This window comes from Henckelia pumila, chromosome 2 (assembly GCF_033568475.1).
Source record: "Henckelia pumila isolate YLH828 chromosome 2, ASM3356847v2, whole genome shotgun sequence".
Classification (NCBI taxonomy): Eukaryota; Viridiplantae; Streptophyta; class Magnoliopsida; order Lamiales; family Gesneriaceae; genus Henckelia; species Henckelia pumila.
This window is the reverse complement of record NC_133121.1, coordinates 83,792,669-83,814,659: the sequence shown is the minus strand read 5'-3', so window position 1 is coordinate 83,814,659 and position 21,991 is coordinate 83,792,669. Positions and strand designations below refer to the sequence as shown.

General features: G+C 38.4%; 1 protein-coding gene and 1 non-coding gene across 2 annotated transcripts; both read left to right on the top strand.

Moving 5' to 3' along the window:
• The first annotated feature begins 13,761 nt into the window (after positions 1–13,761).
• LOC140885853 (small nucleolar RNA R71) lies at positions 13,762–13,868 on the top strand. Its single transcript, XR_012151267.1, has one exon. It is a non-coding gene; the product is annotated as a small nucleolar RNA R71 (small nucleolar RNA).
• A 4,720-nt stretch (positions 13,869–18,588) lies between these two features.
• On the top strand, positions 18,589–20,847 carry LOC140877821 (uncharacterized). The gene is made up of 4 exons (XM_073281404.1): positions 18,589–18,951; positions 19,111–19,174; positions 19,220–19,454; positions 20,844–20,847. The coding sequence occupies exons 1-4, from the start codon at positions 18,589–18,591 to the stop codon at positions 20,845–20,847; spliced, it is 666 nt and encodes a 221-aa protein (XP_073137505.1).
• Positions 20,848–21,991: the final 1,144 nt, after the last annotated feature.

Here is a 21,991-nt window from a genome sequence, read left to right as displayed (position 1 = left end):
GGTTAAATGCTAAAAATAGTATTTAAATCATGCAAATAAAATCACCTAATTCACATGAAGTCATTTAACCATTTTCTAAAATTTGATTTAATTATTTTCCTAGTTATGCATGTGGGTTTACGTAAACGAATTTTCGGGCGTTATAATACTCCCTAAATGGAATTTCGTCCTCGAAATTCAAATGATCAAATTCTAATTATGAAGTCTCTAAAAGTTCAATTCACTAAATTCTCATTTACATACCTAGTTCCCAAGTTTCAGTATTCCAAAAATAATGCTTACGATGCGCACTCTGATAAACAACATATTTTATCTGTCACACATGTCTAATTTATCTCTATCAAGCCTAGATTTATAAACTTTCGCTGATAAAAACCTAGTAAAGAGAATTATTACAACTTACTTATTAACTTTACTGCTCATCTTCTCTAATACAACTATTGCATTATACCAAAAACTTGACTGATTATATATGCTTATACAGTCTATTTATATATCCCCCAACATTTGAGAGACAAACTTTTGTTCCCAATTTGACAGTTAAACATAACAATTAAAATATGAACTCCTATAGTAAACTTAACTTAGCAAAGTTTTATAAAGCAATACTAAAAAATAACATCACATATCAGCTATGATCCTTTTCATAATTAAATCCCAAAATATAAGATATGCGTGTAAATCATTGTTCCCAAATAATTCCTCAAAAATCTCAAATTCATGAGTTAAATAATTACATTTATGATATACTCTAAATGCTAATCTCACAATCAATTTGACCAATAATTTACCCATGAAATCATTCTAACTTAAAAATCAATAAGTTAATACAAATATTCAAGTGCTAACCGATATATCATAAATAATCAAACTAAAATTCAAACAAAATATCATCAAGTTCCTAAATTTCGAAATTTCTTGTGGTCATCCTGTCGTAAAACACAATTCGGAGATATGCTGTAATTTCCATAAACCTCTTACGTAACCGCAATGCATAACTAAGCATTTTATTTAAAAAATTTCATACTTAAAATTTTCATAATGATCGAGCAAATACTACCATGAAAAATCAACGTAAATATACCTATCAATTAAGCTCGAATAAATCGCAAGTGCACGATTCAAGTTATAATATAATGTACTGAGTACGAGTATCGTCCTCAGGGACTAACGAAAATAATTTGTCTTTTCAATTTTAACTACACAAAGTATCGAAAAAGTGATTTGTGAATTAACTAACATCTAAAATTAAAACTCAATATAAATAAACTTAAATTTCACAACCAAGCCAACAAATCTCAGAGTGAAGAATAACAATTCAAAATGATTTTGTTGAAATTTTGGTTCACCTTTTTCCTAATTGAACTGGACGATTGGAACTTAATTTATTCTTATAAATTTAACAGAAGTTCCTATAACATTGACACTCTCTCTCGAGGTGATGCCAAACTAATCAAATCAGTGAAGTAATTAAATCTCTATAATTATTTATCACGACTGATTGCTTTGCGTTCTATGAATTCTATAACTTTCAACCTGGTGGTCTATGGCTATCAACATGTACTAAATACCATATCTCTATGCATATTTTAAGTCCATGGATTATATCATTCGTCCTAATTATAAACCTATCTCTCGACAGCAATTCATAATTTACGAATCTATGTTAAGGGTAGCTAATCATCAACATAGAAAGAAAAACATGATAAAATCAATTATAAACATAAATCAATTCCCAATACGTCCGGTGATTCAATCACACTACAGTGTTTCGGGATTAGGATCCCCTCGATTCCAACAAAATAATTGTTTAGCTAATAGAATTCATTACAAAAATTAAATCTCCAAGATGTTCAACATAAAAATTCAGAAGAAGAAGAAAAGGAAAAACTCCCAACGAAGAAGAGAAATCTCCAGCGTTCAGCCGCCGGTAGTCTTCTGATATGCGTCCCCTGTAACCCTAAAAAACTAAAGAAATAATTGTATTTATAGTTCCCCAGAATCCTCTCCGAAATAAACTCTCAAAATAATAAAAAAAAAATAAAAACTGCGCGCCGCGCCCGAGCGGTAGAAATTGGCCGCTCGGGCGCCTCGAAACTCCTTGCACTACTATCTCAAAAATACGTGACCGCGCCCGCGCGGTAGAATATGGCCGCTCGGGCGCCTCCTAAAGTTCCAACCTACTGTTTTTCTCAACCGTGTATGCGCCCGCGCGGTAGAAATTGGCCGCCCGCACGCCCTTCTTCTTTTCCATAATTTTGTCTTTCTTCTTGTTCTATCTGCATGGCCTCTACTGTGCATCACCTTCCCACCAAGTATCGGCATTTCTTGGTGATTTCCTGCCATAAAAATAGATAAACCAGAGGATTGATCGAGCCAATACTACCACGAAAAATGAACGTAAATATATCTATCAATTAAGCTCGAATAAATCGCAAGTGCACGATTCAAGTTATAATATAATGTACTGAGTACGAGTATCGTCCTCAGGGACTAACGAAAATAATTTGTCTTTTTAATTTTTAACTACACAAAGTATCGAAAAATTGATTTGTGAATTAACTAACATCTAAAATTAAAACTCAATATAAATAAACTTAAATTTCACAACCAAGCCAACAAATCTCAGAGTGAAGAATAACAATTCAAAATGATTTTGTTGGAATTTCGGTTCACCTTTTCCCTAATTGAACTGGACGATTGGAACTTAATTTATTCTTATAAATTTAACAGAAGTTCCTATAACATTGACACTCTCTCTCGAGGTGATGCCAAACTAATCAAATCAGTGAAGTAATTAAATCTCTCTAATTATTTATCACGACTGATTGCTTTGCGTTCTATGAATTCTACAACTTTCAACCTGGTGGTCTATGGCTATCAATATGTACTAAATACCATATCTCTATGCATATTTTATGTCCATGGATTATATCATTCGTCCTAATTATAAACCTATCTCTCGACAGCAATTCATAATTTACGAATCTATGTTAAGGGTAGCTAATCATCAACATAGAAATAAAAACATGATAAAATCAATTATAAACATAAATCAATTCCCAATACATCCGGTGATTCAATCACACTACAGTGTTTCGGGATTAGGATCCCCTCGATTCCAAAAAAATAATTGTTTAGCTACTAGAATTCATTACAAAAATTCAATCTCCAAGATGTTCAACATAAAAATTCAGAAGAAGAAGAAAAGGAAAAACTCCCAACGGAGAAGAGAAATCTCCAGCGTTCAGCCGCCGGTAGTCTTATGATATGCGTCCCCTGTAACCCTCAAAAACTAAAGAAATAATTGTATTTATAGTTCCCCAGAATCCTCTCCGAAATAAACTCTCAAAATAATAAAAAAATAAAAACTGCGCGCCGCGCCCGAGCTGTAGAAATTGGCCGCTCGAGCGCCTCGAAACTCCTTGCATTATTGTCTCAAAAATACGTGACCGCGCCCGCGTGGTAGAATATGGCCGCTCGGGCGCTTCCTAAAGTTCCAACCTACTGTTTTTCTCAACCGTGTATGCGCCCGCGTGGTAGAAATTGGCCGCCTGCGCGCCCTTCTTCTTTTCCAAAATTTTGCCTTTCTTCTTGTTCTATCTGCATGGCCTCTACTGTGCATCACCTTCCCACCAAGTATCGGCATTTCTTGGTGATTTCCTGCCATAAAAATAGATAAACTAGAGGAGTGAATACGAACATAATAAAACAAAATAAAGAACAAGAATGGAAAAGAACGGACAATATGTAAACGAAACGAATGCAAAACAAACACAAAACAAGCAATAAAAACACATAAAAACGACTCCTATCAACCTCCCCAAACTAACCTTTTGCTCGCCCTCGAGCAAAATAGGTGATAGACTAACATGCAGACACAACAGAACGACGAAACAAGGAAGTGAAATCAATCTTCTTAAGCCTCAGAATATTTTCCACAAAATTAACAATCCAATCAATCAACATGCTGACATTTTGAAAATGTAACACCAACTAGCAAACCTTGCAAACTTCAAAATCTCGCAACTCCGTATTTTGGAATACTCTACTCTAAATTCAATTCACACATTCTAGAATCATGAGGACTTTTTCGGGTATATCAGGATCAAGATTTTGAAACATTCAATAATACACACACTCATGACTGGTATAACTCAATGAAAAATAGTGTGTGCATGTTTTTTATCAAGAATCCACATTCATTAACTGTGTCTATCAACACTCCATAGGCAAAATTCTCACAACCCCTCTCCACTAGTATATTAGGCAACTGTAACTCGGTCAATAGGTCTTATTCGGCTTATAATGTTAGGCTAGGCTAATGGCTCCAAATGAAGGACACGAATTCAAAGAGGGAGTAAATAATGATCATTCTATACAGACTACTCTTTTCGAATTACAAATTTGCACTTCTTCTCATTCATTGATTTCCAGATTTTTCTTTTCTTTCACTTGCCTTTTGCCAACATTCTTCTCTTTCTTTTTCCCCATTTTTTTTTCTCAATATTGTCATATTTTTAAACATATCCCTTTTCTTTTTTTTTCTACTTGCTACCCCCTTTTGATTTTTGAACAACACTCAACACACCATTCGTTTCTCAACTTTTCAGTAGGAGCATACACATCAATGATCTACATTCAATTTACTCCAAACAAGGTAGGAATGAGTGTTTAAGCTATGGGTAGTAATTGTAGGTTCTTAAAAATGTCGAATGGGGGTTTTCCACACGTTTTTACGCATGCCATTCGTTTTCTATTAAGCTCAAATAAGGTACTAGGGACAAAATAAATCAAGGGTAGTTTGAAAGGCACAAACGAAATTCAGAAAGAAATGCCTATATCACTCCTAAATCACAGTATGCCCGTATTGCGCCTCGAGGGATGTTCGAACTTGTTCTAGACAAATCTCAATTCACAGTTAACTCATACAGATCTCAATCAGTGCAGAAAAAAGAATCATCAGTAGTAAGCGATGATTACACCAACATAAAATCCAGATTATGCACCTCTCGTGCTCATATAAATGTGAAGGCTCAATTGGGCATCTAAAGGTAATTCACGAAAGATTTCTTTCTAACCCAAAGATCAAACAAATTGCCTAAATCATATCCAAGTTTGTGTGTTTCAAATACAGATTCAAGTGTACCTCACAGAATGTTTTGAGACCTATTCATCGACTTGGTTATACTAGTTCAAAATGATTTGTCAAACAAAGAAGATAGTCATGGACTTAAGCAAAAACAAACGGTGAACCCAAATTTTTTTTTTTTTTTTTTCATCATTGGCTTTACCTCTTGGCAGTGCTCCTGATGTTGCATCCATGCCGACATTTCACTCAATGAATCATGTGTGGTGCGGCGAGCAGGAGGTGGCCGAGGTGCAGTCCGTGATGATTGACCAGGGCCAGAGCTGGCCTGGCCAGGAAGTGAAAACTCGCATACGCGGAAGGCGTGTTTTGCTTTCAGAATTGTGTTATCCACTGCCTGCATTGGGTGCAACCATTCTTCTGTGTCCTTGTATGGGACACCAGCTTGCACACACAGTAAAGAAACAATGGTCGGAAAGAAAATTGAAATGTTGGACGTGCGAATGGAAGTGTACAACTCTTGGTTGATAATTTGTCCAACATTAATCGGCCATTGTTTGTGCACAGCATAGAGAAGCACCGCCCTGCTCATTGTCACAACATGTGTATGGGACACCGGCATCAACCTGTGGGTCAGAAAAGCATACCACAAGGCCGGTTCCAGCCGCAAATTTTTTTCCTTAAAAGATATGAACTTCACTGAATCCTTCCACACATTAGCTTCATAGCACAACTCATTCGAAATTTCATTATAATCCGGATTGGCCTTAAAAGCCTGAAATTGGCTATCGTCTACTTCCGGAGTTTGCAATAACGCATTAATAGCAGCGGGAGTAAAAGTAACCATCTTACCCCGCACGAAGGTAGTGCTATCGGTACGCTCGGCGGCGTTGGCGTAAAATTCACGGACCAAGGGGACTAATGCCGCGAGAGGTTGGCGGCAAAACTCGGTCCATCCTCGAGCCACAATGCCAAGGGAGGCGGTGCGGTTTTCAGAAAGATCAATTCCTCGCTCCGGAATGGGATTCCTAGAGGCCTTGGCTTCCTCATAACGTGCCTTTGCTTCTTCAGAAATAAATTTCCCATTTATGAAGTGGGATGGGTTGGCCCTAGAGGTGGCAACCTTCTGTTTCTTTGGCGCCATGTCGAGAGATGTGAGAAATCGAGTGAATTACCTGCGAAATTGAGAAAAGAAGAAGAAATTGAGAGTGAGAGAGATGGCGGCTGTGAGGGAATTAGGGTTAGAGAGAAAGGAAAGAGAGAAAATAAAGAGGGGAAGAAGGAATCGGGTGTTTTAAATTTCTGATTTTGCGCGAGGCGCCCGTGCAGTAGAAAAGTGCCGCGCGGGCGCACACCCCTTTTTTTAAAAATTTTTTTGACAGAGGGTTGGGTGCGCGGGCGGTAGAAAACTGCCGCGCGAGCGCACCCCCTTTTTTCAAAAAATTTTAAGACCGAGAGTTGGGTGCGCGGGCGGCAGAAAACTGCCGCGCAAGCGCACCCCATTTTTTTCAAAAAATTTTAAAACAGAACTCAACTCGAGAAAGACAGGAAATTAACTAAAAATTCTAACACTTGAACTAAAATGAACAAAAACGCAAAATAAAAGGGAAAGTAGAATGTAGTTCTCAATTTAAAGTCGAGAGCTTGACTTTTCACCCTCCCCAAACTAGTCTTGGTCAGTCAATGTGGTGATGACTGGCGTGGAATCCACATCACCCCCCACATAGTGTTTTAACCTTTGAGCATTGACCGTGAACGACTCGTTGCGGGCATCTTTGATCTCTATGGCCCCTGATGGATACACCCTGGTGATCTTATAGGGCCCAGACCATCTAGACTTCAATTTCCCGGGAAATAGTCTTAACCGGGAGTTGAACAGCAACACAGCCTCTCCTTCCTTGAATTCCCGCTGACGAATACGCCTGTCATGTATTCTCTTTGTCCATTCCTTGTACGAAACCGTCATGTCATATGCATTGTCGCGGAATTCTTCCAGTTGATTTAGCTCCAACAATATTTTTTTCACCTGCAGCAGCAAATTCATAGTTTAGAGTCTTAATAGCCCAAAATGCTCTATGCTCTAATTCAACAGGTAAATGACATGCCTTTCCAAATAATAATCTATAAGAGGAAGTGCCGATAGGGGTTTTAAATGCCGTCCTATAGGTAGGCCCATAAGGCATCATCAAGTCGAAGTGCTCAATCCTTCCGATTAGTACTCACACTTTTCTCTAGGATCTGTTTGATCTCTCGATTGGACACTTCCACTTGGCCACTGGTCTGGGGATGATATGGGGTAGATACCTTATGCTTGACACCATATTTCCTTAAAAGTTTGTCAAAAAGTTTATTGCAAAAGTGGGTGCCACCATCACTAATGATTGCACGGGGTGTACCAAACCGATTAAAAATATTTTTCTTCAAAAATTTTAGTACAACCTGTGCATCATTTGTTGCAAAAGCATCAGCCTCTACCCATTTTGAAACATAGTCTACTGCGACCAAAATGTATTTTTTCGTCAAAGAAGGTGGAAATTGTCCCATAAAGTCGATTCCCGAAACATTGAATATCTCACACTCAATGATATTATTCATAGGCATTTCATTTCGGTTAGAGATATTACCTGTCCGCTGACATCTATCACAAGCTAAAACATACAGGCGCGCATCCTTAAAAAGATTGGGCCAATAGAACCCACATTCAAGTACCTTCGCTGCAGTTTTGATTGGCCCAGTATGGCCACCTACCTCACGATCATGACAATGACTGAGGATGCTTTGCATTTCTCCTTCCGCCACACATCTCCGGATCATTGAGTCAGCACATATTTTAAACAAAAACAGTTCCTCCCAAAAATAATGCTTGACATCTGATAAAAATTTTTTCTTCTGATGGAAAGACAGATTATGTGGGAGTGTGCTTGTGACTAGATAATTCGCAAAATTAGCATACCATGGTGAACTTTATATGGCAAAAATTTTTCATCAGGGAACCAATCATCTATGTCCTCTATCTCATTTGTTGCACCATCAGCAATGCATTCTAATCTAGATAGATGATCAGCTACTACATTTTCAACACCTTTCTTATCCCTGATCTCTAAATCAAATTCTTGCAAAAGTAAGATCCATCTAATCAGTCTAGGTTTCACATCTTTCTTTGCCAACAAGTGCTTAATAGCAGAGTGATCTGTGTATACTGTGATTTTTTAGAGTACAAGGTATGAATGAAATTTATCCAGTGCAAATACTACAGCTAACAAATATTTTTCAATGGTGGCATAATTTAGTTGAGCTTTATTAAGAGTCTTGCTAGCGTAGTAAATAGTTTTGAATACCTTGCCTATTCGTTGGCCAAGCACTGCGCCAATAGCAGAGTCACTTGCATCGCACATGACTTCAAATGGGAGATCCCAGTTCGGTGATGTAAGTATTGGTGCAGTCACCAGTCTTTCTCTCAACACTTCAAAGGCCTGCAAACAATTTGAATCAAAGTCAAAAGGTGCATCTTTCATTAGCAAAGAAGAAAGAGGTTTGCCAATTTTTGAAAAATCCTTAATAAACCGCCGATACAAGCCGGCATGGCCCAGAAAACTTCTGAATCCCTTGACTGTCGTAGGTGGAGGCAAATTTTGAATAACGTGCACCTTGGCTTTGTCCACCTCGATCCCCTGCTCAGAAATTTGGTGACCCAATACTATACCTTCTGTCACCATGAAATGGCACTTCTCCCAGTTCAGTACCAAATTTGTCTCCTCGCATCTCATTAAAACAGAATTCAAGTTATGCAGACATGCATCAAAAGATTTACCGAAAATAGAAATCATCCATGAAAATTTCTAAAAAAATTTCGACCTTATCATAAAAAAATGGCAGTCATGCACCTCTGAAAAGTAGCAGGAGCGTTACATAACCCGAAAGGCATCCGTCTATAGGCAAACGTACCATATGGGCAAGTGAAATTCGTTTTATCCTGGTCTTCAGGTGCAATCGCTATTTGATTGTATCCTGAATACCCATCTAAAAAACAGTAAAACTCATATCCTGCCAGTCTCTCTAGCATTTGATCAATGAAGGGGAGGGGAAAATGATCCTTACGGGTTGCGTCATTTAGTTTTCTATAGTCTATGCACACACGCCAACCTATAACTGTCCTAGTGGTATCAGTTCATTTTTCTCATTCTGTATGACAGTAATTCCCCCCTTCTTTGGTACACACTGCACCGGACTCACCCATGGACTATCAGATATAGGATAAATGATACCTGCATCCAGAAGTTTGATCGTTTCAACTTTTACAACTTTCTGCATTTTTGGATTCAATCTCCTTTGTGGTTGGACCAATGGGTTGATGTTCTCTTCCATTAAAATCTTGTGCATGTATAATGATGGATTGATTCCTTTGATATCCGCAACATTCCAGGCTAACACACTCTTGTGTTTCTTGAGCACCTCCATTAGTCTGGCCTCCATCTCACCTATCAAAAAGGAAGATATTATAACAGGTAACTTATCATTCTCACCTAAAAACATGTATTTGAGATGGACAGGTAATGGTTTCAATTCCACAGTAGGTGGTTCCTCAAGGCTTGGTTTCTGGAGGACTAAATCCTTCCGGTCACCAAGGTCTTCAAGTCTAAGCTTTCCACCTCTTCTCCATGACTGGTTGTCATTCAAATATGCGGTCATCTCTTCAATTCCATCACTGAGAACGACCACTTGCTCAGAGATAAGTGCAGCTTCTAATGGTTCCTGAAAAGTATCCTGCACATAATCAAATAACAGTGAGTCCACTACATCCAGTTGAAAACATTCTTTATTATTCTGAGAAAATTTTAAAGCATTAAAAACGTCAAACGAAATTTTCTCTTCTTCCACTCTTAACAGCAACTCTCCCTTCTGGACATCTATTAATGCCTTTCCTGTCGCCGGGAAGGGTCTACCCAATATGAGTGGCATGTCCAAATCCTCTTCCATATCTAGCACCACGAAGTCCACGGGGAAGATGAATTTGTCCACTTTTACAAGCACGCCCTCGATTATCCCCCATGGATATTTGATGGACCTGTATGCTAGTTGTAACGACATTCTGGTGGACTTTGGTTCTCCTAAGCTCAATTTCCTAAACACAGAGTAAGGCATTAGATTTATACTAGCACCCAAATCACATAAAGCTTTATGAAATTGAATATCATTAATCACACAAGGGATAGAGAAACTCCGATAAATTTTTTTTCTTTTGATGGAAAGATAGATTATGTGGGAGTGTGCTTGTGACCAGAAAATTAGCAAAATGTGCATACCATGGTGAACTCTCTATGGCGAAAAGTTTTTCATCAGGGAACCAATCATCTATATCCTTTACTTCATTTTGTGCATCATCAGTAATGCATTCTAATCTAGACAGATGATCAGCTACTACATGTCAACACCTTTCTTATCCCTGATCTCTAAATCAAATTATTGAAAAAGCAGGATCCACCTAATCAGTCTAGGTTTCGCATCTTTCTTTTCCAACAGGTGTTTAATAGCAGAGTGATCTGTGTAGACTGTGATTTTTGAAAGCACAAGGTACGAATGAAATTTGTCTAGTGCAAATACTACAGCTAGCAACTCTTTTTCAGTGGTGGCATAATTGAGCTGAGCTTCATTAAGAGTCTTACTAGCGTAGTAGATGGTTCGGAATACCTTGTCTATTCGTTGGCCAAGTACCGCACCAATAGCAGAATCACTAGCATTGCACATTACTTCAAATGGAAGCTCCCAGTTCGGTGATGTCAATACTGGCGCAGTCACCAGTCTTTCTCTCAACACCTCAAAGGCCTGCAAACAATTCAAATCAAAATCAAAAGGGGCATCTTTCATGAGCAAAGAGGACAGAGGTTTGGAAATTTTTGAAAAGTCTTTAATAAATCGCCGATAAAAACCAGCATGTCCGAGGAAGCTTCTAACTCCCTTTACTGTCGTAGGTGGAGGCAGATTTTGAATAACGTGCACCTTAGCCTTGTCCACCTCGATCCCCTGTTCAGAAATTCTGTGACCCAACACTATACCTTCTGTCACCATGAAATGACACTTCTCCCAGTTAAGCACCAAATTGGTCTCCTCGCATCTCATCAACACAGAATTTAAGTTATGCAGACATGCATCAAAAGATTGACCGAAAATAGAAAAATCATCCATGAAAATTTCTAGAAAATTTTCGACCATATCATGAAAAATAGCAGTCATACATCTCTGAAAAGTAGCAGGAGCGTTACATAATCCGAAAGGCATACGTCTGTAGGCAAACGTACCATATGGGCAGGTAAAAGTCGTTTTATCCTGGTCTTCAGGTGCAATCGCTATTTGATTGTATCCTGAGTACCCATCTAAAAAACAGTAAAATTCATACCCAGTCAATCTTTCTAGCATTTGATCAATGAACGGGAGGGGAAAATGATCCTTACGGGTTGCGTCATTTAATTTTCTATAATCTATGAACACACGCCAACCCGTAACTGTCCTAGTAGGTATTAATTCATTATTCTCATTCTTTATGACAGTTATCCCCCCTTTCTTTGGTACACACTGCACTGGACTTACCCACGGACTATCAGAAATAGGATAAATGATACCTGCGTCCAACAGTTTGATCGTTTCAGCTTTCACAACTTCCTGCATCTTTGGGTTTAGTCTCCTCTGTGGTTGGACTAATGGGTTGATGCTCTCTTCCATGAAAATCTTGTGCATGCATATGGATGGATTGATTCCTTTGATATCCGCCACTTTCCAAGCAAACACACTCTTGTGTTTCTTAAGCACCTCCATTAGTTTGTCCTCCATCTCACCTGTCAAAGAAGAAGATATTATGACAGGTAACTTATCGTTCTCACCTAAAAACATGTATTTAAGATGAATGGGTAATGGTTTCAATTCCACAGTAGGTGGTTCCTCAATGCTTGGTTTCTGAAGAACTAAATCCTTCCGGTCACCAAGGTCTTCAAGTCTAAGCTTTCCACCTCTTCTCCATGACTGGTTGTCATTCAAGTATGCGGTCATCTCTTCTACTCCGTCACTGAGGTCGCCCAACTGTTCAGATACAAGTGCAACCTCTAACGGTTCCTGAAAATTATCCTGCACATAATCAAATAAGAGTGAGTCTACTACATCTAACTGAAAACATTCTTCATTATTCTGAGAAAATTTCAAAGCATTAAAAACGTCAAAAGAAATTTTCTCCTCTCCCACTCTCAACAACAGCTCTCCCTTCTGGACATCTATAAGTGCTTTTCTTGTTGTCAGGAAAGGTCTTCCCAAGATAAGTGGCATGTCCAGATCTTCTTCCATATCTAACACCACGAAGTCCACGGGGAAGATGAATTTGTCCACTTTCACAAGCACGTCCTCGATAATCCCCCGTGGATATTTGATGGACCTGTCCGCCAGTTGTAAAGACATTCTGGTGGACTTTGGTTCTCCCAAGCTCAGTTTCCTGAAAACAGAGTAAGGCATTAAATTTATACTTGCACCCAAATCACACAAAGCCTTATGAAACTGAACATCATTAATTACACAAGGGATAGAGAAACTCCCTGGATCCTTTTTTTTTTGTGGGATTTTGTTCTGCACCAGTGCCGAGCAATTTTTTGTCAGACTTATCATTGCATGCTCCTCCAATTTCCTCTTGTTAGAGAGGATTTCCTTCAAGAATTTCGCATAGCTTGGCATTTGCATCAGTGCATCGGCGAAGGGTATATTGATGTTCAATTTCTTGAACACTTCTAAAAATTTACCAAACTGAGAGTCTAGCTTGGCCTTCTTAAGAGCTGCAGGAAAAGGTGGTGGCACAACAATTTTTGATTGTGAAGTGGGTGGGGGTGTTGAGATAGATGATTTACCTGAAGTCTTTTGATGTACCCATTTCGGGCTCTTTCTCGCTTTTTTGTTCAGGCTCGACCGTCTTTCCACTCCTTAATTCAATTGCTTTCACCTGTTCCTTCGGATTCTTCTCAATGTCGCTTGGCAAAGTACCCTGATCTCTGCTGGAAATTGATTTGGCCAATTGACACATTTTATTCTCCAGATTTTTGAACGATGCATCTTGATTCTGCATACGGGTTTCAGTAGATGATATAAATTTCTGCATCATCTGCTCCAAGCTTGATTTCTCCTCTTGAAGATGCCTGCTGTAATTCTGATTTCCATACGGCTTATTATTTTGTCCACCCCATGAAAAATTCGGATGTTGTCTCCACCCTGGATTGTATGAATTCGAAAATGGGTCATTCCTGGGGCGATTCTGATTTCCCATGTGGCTTGCCATAACTCTCTCTGGTTGAGAGAATGTTTGACAGTCTTTCGTGAAATGCTCTGCACCTCATTTTTCACACCATACTTCTTGCACTCGCATTGCCGAATGTCCTACACTCAGTTCCTCGATCCTTTTGTTCATGACTTCAAGTTGAGTAGCCACAGATGTGAATGCTTCAACTTGATGAATTCCAGTTGATTTCCGGGCCCCACTCCTTTTAGATTGAGGATGATAGCCACTGGCTGCCATTTCCTCGATTAATTCATAACCATCTTCAGACGACTTTCGCAGTAGATTCCCACCTGCAGCTGCATCTAACATGGTATGATTTGAATGAGAAAGTCCATAGTAAAAAGTTTGTACCACAAGACCGTCTGGTAATTGGTGGTGTGGACATCTACTCAGTAGATCCTTGTAGCGTTCTCATGCTTCATAAAATGTTTCCTGTTCTCCTTGGGAAAAAGTTGTGATGTCCGCTCTCAGCTTCATTGACTTCGATGGTGGGAAGTATTTGGTGAGGAAAGCTTTAGCCAGATCATCCCAAGTTATGATGGAACCTGCAGGTAAATTCGTTAGCCATGCTTTCGCCTTGTCTCGTAGTGAAAAAGGGAATAAACACAAATGAATAGCGTCATCTGAAACTCCCTGTATCTTGAATGTATCACAAATTTCTAAAAAATTTGTGAGATGCACATAGGGTTCATCAATGACACTTCCACCAAATTGAAGCGTGTTCTGAACCATTTGAAGAATCGCCGGCTTTATCTCAAAGTGATTCGCTGCTACAGTTGGCCGGATAATGCTTGGTCGAGCACCTTCAATGTTTGGTAAGGCAAGATCCATCATGGATCTGTAAACTGGTGGTTCTTGTTCGTGTTCTCCTTCCATTTCTTGCTGTTGTTGCCTTCTTCTTCTGTGAAAGGTTCTGTCAATTTCTGGATCAAAAGGCAATAGTCCTTCAGGTGAGTGTTGCATGTACTGCAAGAGAATCCTGCAGTCCACAGATGGAAAAGAATGATTAAAATTGTAATAGAGAAAAATCAAATCAAACAAATTAAAATCTATTTAGTCCCCGGCAACGGCGCCAAAAACTTAAGAAATAATTGTATTTATAGTTCCCCAGAATCCTCTCCGAAATAAACTCTCAAAATAATAAAAAAAATAAAAACTGCGCGCCGCGCCCGAGCGGTAGAAATTGGCCGCTCGGGCGCCTCGAAACTCCTTGCACTACTGTCTCAAAAATACGTGACCGCGCCCGCGCGGTAGAATATGGCCGCTCGGGCGCCTCCTAAAGTTCCAACCTACTGTTTTTCTCAACCATGTATGCGCCCGCGCGGTAGAAATTGGCCGCCCGCGCGCCCTTCTTCTTTTCCAGAATTTTTCCTTTCTTCTTGTTCTATCTGCATGGCCTCTACTGTGCATCACCTTCCCACCAAGTATCGGCATTTCTTGGTGATTTCCTGCCATAAAAATAGATAAACCAGAGGAGTGAATACGAACATAATAAAACAAAATAAAGAACAAGAATGGAAAAGAACGGACAATATGTAAACGAAACGAATGCAAAACAAACACAAAACAAGCAATAAAAACACATAAAAACGACTCCTATCACATAACATAAAATTTTTATACAAAAATCATTGAATACATAAATCATGTGTCCCTTACTTAAAACATAACACAAAACAATTAAAAACTCACAGACTGACAGTGCAACTACTGAGCTCCATGTAGTAGGCTAGTACCCTCCAAGGAGTGACTATATTTTTTTTTTTTGAAAATTAAATCAAAAAAGGCTCTGATGACACTTGTTAGAACCTAAGAGATAGGGGGAGATGAATTAGGTTCTATGACCCTTTTAATGATTATTAAAATGATTTTGCAAATTTAACAAAAACGCAAGTGGAAGACTTTTAGATAATCAAAAGTAAAACAAATCGTAAATAACATAAAGTAAATAAGTAGTAAAAGAGAGAGAGAGAGAGAGAGAGAGAGAGAGAGAGAGAGAGAGAGAGAGAGAGAGAGAGAGAGAGAGAGAGAGAGAGAGAGAGAGAGAGAGAGAGAGAGAGAGAGAGAGAGAGGTCCAAAGAGTCCGCTAGCTTAATCACGATAAATTAATTAAATTATATGATCTAATGCATGTTATTGAGAGTATTTAATTGTTATGTTTAATTATGTGAATCATTTTAAAGCCTGAAATTTTATATGACATGATGTGATTTTTAAAAATTTTCATGTGGTATTTAATTTTGGGTCGTAGGGACGAGTCTAGCTTTTGAACGAGTTACAAAAATATTTTCAATCAAATAAAGTTTAAGTTGATGCAGTTTAATTTATTTTTTTTAGTGAGTTTAAATTTTTAAAGGCATTTAAATGTAACTAATGGGCCGTGTTGGAGCCCATTAGTCACAAAAAAAATAAGCATTCAGAATTTTCACATTTGAACGCTCTCTTTTCTCTCAAAAGCTCTCTCGTTCAACACTGCAATCCAAGGCTAGGGTTCTTGTGAGTTCTCAAGGCTAGATCGTCATATCACTTAGGTTAATTCCAATCGATCGATTTAGGCAAGTTTTTACTATTTTAAAACACATTCAATAATATATCTATTTTTAAGTTGAAACCCTAAGTGGTTTTTATGATGATCAATTCATGTTTCCTTGTAAATTTTTTTATAAGTCTGATGTTTAAACATGAAGTGTGAGGTGTTCCTGATGTCTTGGGTGTAGGTGTAATGAGGTTGATTGGTTTTGAGGTTAAGCTGCAGAACTTTTGATGTGATATGGTGTTTTTGTAAGTTTGAATCAAACTTTTTATGTTAGGTGTTTTTGGGCAAAATTCTTTTCAAGTTTTGAAGTTTTCATGTTTTGAAATGATTTCTTTTCAAATGTCAATATTTTGGATGAAGAAAAATCGTTTATAGTTGAGAAAATCCGGTAGAAAAGGGATCAGAATTCTCGTCATTGGGAGTTTTCGGTAGATCGCCTCTCGCTTGAGCGCATAAAAGTGAGCCTGAGCGAGAGACATGCCTCGCTCGAGCGGGCACTTTGTGTGCTTGAGCGACTAGGGCTCTGTCCTAAAAATTTTTAGACTTTGCATATTCAATCCGAAATTCAATTTTATGGTCCTTTAAGCTCTTTTAAGTATTTTTAAGACATTGTATGGGAAAAGGTTTCAAAATAGATTGTCCGATACTAACGGAACAACTCACATGGATCGGTTAAACTATGTATTGCATGCTTATGTGATTTTCTCATGAAAGCTATTTTTCATTAAATGTTTTGAAGCAGTTCACACATGTTTTTAACACGAGAAGTTTTAAGATCATGATTTTATGAAGTTTCGAGATGCATGACAATGATATGATACGTTATGATATGATAAGATGAATGTTATGTTGCATGGAATACATTTTGATGGTTTATGCATCTTGTGGTGATTACACGGGGTATGCACTTTGGGATGAGCTCCGGAGCGGCTATCCAAACATGGCCCATGAGATGGTTATATGGGATATGCATTTGGGGATGAGCTCCGGAGCGGCTATCCAAAGAATAAAAGTTACGGGCGTAATGTCATATTCTTGTTGTATAACAGAAACCTATGAATGACTCTTTATGATGGTTATCACAATTCACATACTTCATCACCCCTTAAATGTTTTATGATGATGCATGTATGATAAGTTTTGCATGAAGAATATCTCATTTAAAGTTTTATAAAACCCTTTTTATGCATTATGCTTGTTGAGTCGTTAGACTCACTATACTTGATTGGTGCAGGTAATGATGATGTTGATGCTTTCATTGATGATTTCATGGGCGGACATGAAGAAGAGGCAGGGGTCGATCCAACGGGTGATACATGATTGCGAGTTTTTTTATTTATAAAAGAGAGTAGCTTAGACAATTTTTATGTTTGATGGAAAAACAAGTTTGATTATTTTTTTGTTGGTTATTTTCGGCAAAGTCTTTTGAATGTTATTTTCTACTATTTGGTCCACTTTTATTACCCTTATTTTATAAAGAGATGATGCTTCCGCAAAGTTTTAAATTGTCCAAAATTTTTAATTAATGAAGTATGTATGTGGAGTAACGCTTCAATAAAGATTGGGACGTTAAAACTTGGTATCAGAGCATTTTTCTCTGGGATTCATCGCACGCATGCATATTCGCCACGACCCCTATGCTTCGTCTTCAAATCTGTAAGTTTTTATGTTATGGATTGTTTAAGATGCATGATAGTATTTATGAACTATGAGTTACGCATGTTTCAAGTATGATTTTTATGTTTAAAACATAATTAAGTATGTGGACTATGTTGAACATCAGGAAAATGACTAACCGTAGGAACCCAAATAACGAGAGAGATCAAAACAACCAGAATAACCAGTTTTTGACTGGGTTGGCGAATCTGTTACAAGAGCAGAGTAGGGTCCAAGAAGAACAGATTCAGCAGTTGATTCATTCGCAAGCAGGTGCCAGGAACAACAACCAATAAGGGTCAATGACCCGATTTTAAAACAGTTCAAGGACTTGGGGCCACCGGAGTTCAAAGGATGAGCATATCCTATCGTAGCCGAGGAATGGGTGAAATCCTTGGAGGTTATTTTCGACTATATGCAGCTCAAAAATGCAAATCGTGTGAGATGTGGGATCTTCATGTTTTGGGATGACGTAGAGTACTGTGGCAGGGGGCCCGTTCAGCTGTGAATTTGGCTACATTGACTTGGAATGGGTTCAGGGATGTCTTCTATGCGAAGTATTTCACCATCAGTACCAAGACCCGTTTGGCTAGAGAATTTCTGGAGCTTCGCTAGAGGAGCATGTCTATTGCAGAGTATGTAAAAAAATTTGAGAGGGGACGATACTTTGTGCCCATGATCGCTGAAAACCCTGCTGAGGAACTGAAGCATTTTATGGAGGGTTTGAACGCCTCCATCCATCGTGATGTCAGATTAAGTGGGGCGGCCACTTATAAAACGGCAGTTTATGAGGCTATGTTATCTGAGAAGGAAGAGAATGATATCATTAAGGAGTCGCAGTCAAAGAGAGTTAGTTATCAGGGAAGGGATCAGCAAGGGCCTTGCCAAAAGAGGCCGTACCAAGCTCCAGCTCAGAGGAGGCCGCAATAGCAGTAGCGCTAGAATCCCAATCTGGCGCGACCTCAAGGGAAAAATCAGGTGATAGCTAATGTTCCTAATCCGATGAATACACCGATCTGTCAGAAGTGTGGAAAGCCACATTCGGGTCAATGCATGCTTGGAACTAATTCATGTTTTAACTACAAGAAGCCGGGGCATTTTGCTAAGGATTGCCCACAAGAAAAGGAACCTGTCAAAGGGAGGATTTTTGCCATGAAGCATGACCAAATTGATCCGGATTCTGCAATCGTCATAGGTATGATTCATATTGTCGATTTAACTGGTAATGCATTGATAGATACGGGAGCTACACACTCTTTTATATCTGTTAACTTTGTGATGAAATTGGAAATTTTGTCGGATGAGTTTTTTTTGGGGTTTTGTGTGTTGTTGCCTTCGGGGAAGGAATTGAAAAGTAATAAAGTTGTTAGGGATTGTAAAATTTGAATGCAAGGTTTGGATCTGTATGCATATTTTATTGTTTTGGAGACGTCATATTTCAATATAATTTTAGGGATGGACTGGTTGACTAGACATGAAGCCGATATTGACTGTAAATAGAGAACAATGTTATTGAAAGTTCAGAATGGGGAACCGTTTGTGTTCTATGCTACAGCTAAGAGAAGATTGTCAGGTGTGATTTCGGCAGGTAAGGCCTGACAACATTTGAACAAGGGTTGTACAAGTTTTCTAGCAAGCCTTATGGGTGATCAAGAGATGCAGCGACCGAAACTCGAAGAGCTGGAAGTGATGAAGGATTTTCCAAAGGTCTTTCTTGATGATGTTGCGGGATTGCCTCCAGTCAGGAAAGTCGAATTTGGGATCGAGTTGTTACCTGGAACTAAGCCAACTTCTAAGGCACTGTATCGGTTAGCACCGACTGAGATGAAAGAACTGAAGGATCAGTTGCAAGAGTTGTTGGATAAAAGGTTCATCAGACCGAGTGTATCGCCTTGGGGTTGATATGAATTCTTAATGTATGGAAGGCAAACACGAGTATATTAAAATCGTACCCTCAATCCAATAACAAAAGAAATCAAGAAATTTGCCCAATCTTGAAAACAAGTAAAAGTTTTGGATTATTCACCTCTAGTTTACTTGAAACTAGTAACAAAGAATCATGAAGAAAACAACTGATCACAACGGGATCTTCAGAAAACCTGTTTCTCACAACTCACGAGGATAATCAATCGACAAACGTCACAAAATATGAACTTTGATAAGTTTGATTTTTGAACAAAGCACAAAGCTTCAGTAAAAATTCTAAAAAGAATTTTATGTATAAAAATCTAAAATCTGAATTCTATCAATACTGAATGTTTTAGTTGTATTTATAATACAACTACAAATAATAAAAGATATCGCAAAATAATTCAAAATATATCTAAAGATATCAAAGATATCTCCTAAAAGTTTTCTAGTAGGAAAAAAAGACTCAAAATAGGAAAATAATGCCAAAAATATCAAAAAGTCTCGCACATACACAAAACGCCGAACTGTGTGAAAGAGAATGCAGGCGCGGGCGCACATAAGGTTCGGTTTGGAAATTTTGAAAATACTCAGAACAGGCCTGAGCGCGCAAAAGACAGGCACGGTCGCGCATAAAGTTCTATCTCCAATCTTTAAAATTGCAAGGGCACGCGGGCACACATGGAACAAGGCGCGGACGCGCATGCTTCACGGACTATGTCACTTATTTTTGTTTTTTCTTTGACATTTTCTCCACTTTCTTGATGTCTTCGGACTTCAATAATATTGTATCATCCCTTAAAGTGATCTTCAAGCATTCTAATTCCTTCTTGACAATTCATCATCAACGATTGAAGTGCATCTTTGAATCTCTTAGCTCGACCTCTCGTAATTGGTCCTTTTGGCATCTCCAACGGATCCTTAGCCACGTGATCAACATGCGAGCTATCCATGATCGCATCATCCTCCCCTTCTTGAAAAGGATTTGATCTCAAATCTCGATCATCACCTACATCAAACAATGACAAGTCAGAAACATTAAAAGTAGTACTTACATTATACTCACCTGGCAAGTCTAATTTGTAGGCGTTGTCATTGATCCGCTCCAAAACTTGGAAATGTCCATCACCTCTAGGTAGAAGCTTTGAACGTCTCTTTTCCAGAAACCGCTCCTTCCTCAAATGCAACCACACCCAATACCCGGTTCAAATACAACCTTTTTTTACCTTTATTTGCTTGCTTTGTGTATTGCAAGTTCTTCTTTTCAATATTCGCCTTAACCTTTTCATGCAAATTTCGCACAAACTCCGCATTTTTCTTTCCATCCATGTTAACCCTTTCACTCATAGGTAAAGATATCAAATCTAATGGGGTTAAAGGATTAAAACCATACACAATTTCAAATGCAAAAAAATTTGTAGTAGAATCCACACTACGATTATATGCAAACTCAACAAATGGTAAACATTATTCCCAACTTTTCAAGTTATTTTTTATTCTAGCACGCAACAAAGTCCCTAACGTTCTATTAACAACTTCAGTTTGACCATCCGTTTGAGGATGACTTGTAATCGAAAACAGTAATTTAGTACCAAGTTTGCACCATAATATTTTCCAAAATTAGCTCAAGAAACGAGTATCTCTATCAGACACAATACTTCTAGGCATGCCATGCAATCTAACAATTTCATTAACGAACAAGTCCGCTACATGAGATGCATCATCAGATTTATGACACACAATAAAATGAGCCATCTTATAAAATCTATCAACCAACACAAACACAGAATCCCCCCCCCCCCCCCTTCTTAGACCTTGGTAATCCTAAACAAAATCCATAGAAATATCTACCCACGGTTCACTAGGAACAGGAAGTGGAGTATACAATCCATGTGGTTGTATCCTAGACTTAGCCTTTCTGCAAGTAACACATTTCTCTCAAATATTTTCAGCATCATGCTTCATATGTGGCCAATAAAAATGTTCATGCAAAATATCATAAGTTTTAGCCACACCAAAATGTCCCATCAAACCACCCCCATGTGATTCCCTAACTAGTAATTCACGAATGGACGATTTGGGCACACACAACTTATCTTCCTTAAACAAATATCCATCATGCATGAAAAATTTATCTTTTGGACCATGCAAACATGACGCATAAATCTCACCAAAATCAAGATCAATAGCGTACAACTCCTTCACATACTCAAATCCCAAAAACTTAGAATCTAGAGTAGATAGAAGCACATACCTTTGTGATAAAGCATCCGCTACCACGTTTTCCTTTCCTTGCTTGTACTTGATAATGTAAGGAAAAGTCTCTACAAACGCCACCCACTTGGCATGTCTCTTGTTCAGCTTTTGTTGTCCTTTGAGATGCTTCAAAGACTCATGATCCGTATGAATCACAAATTCTTTTGGCCTCAAATAATGCTGCCATGTCTCAAGTACACGAACCAAGGCATAAAATTCCTTGTCATAGGTAGGATAATTC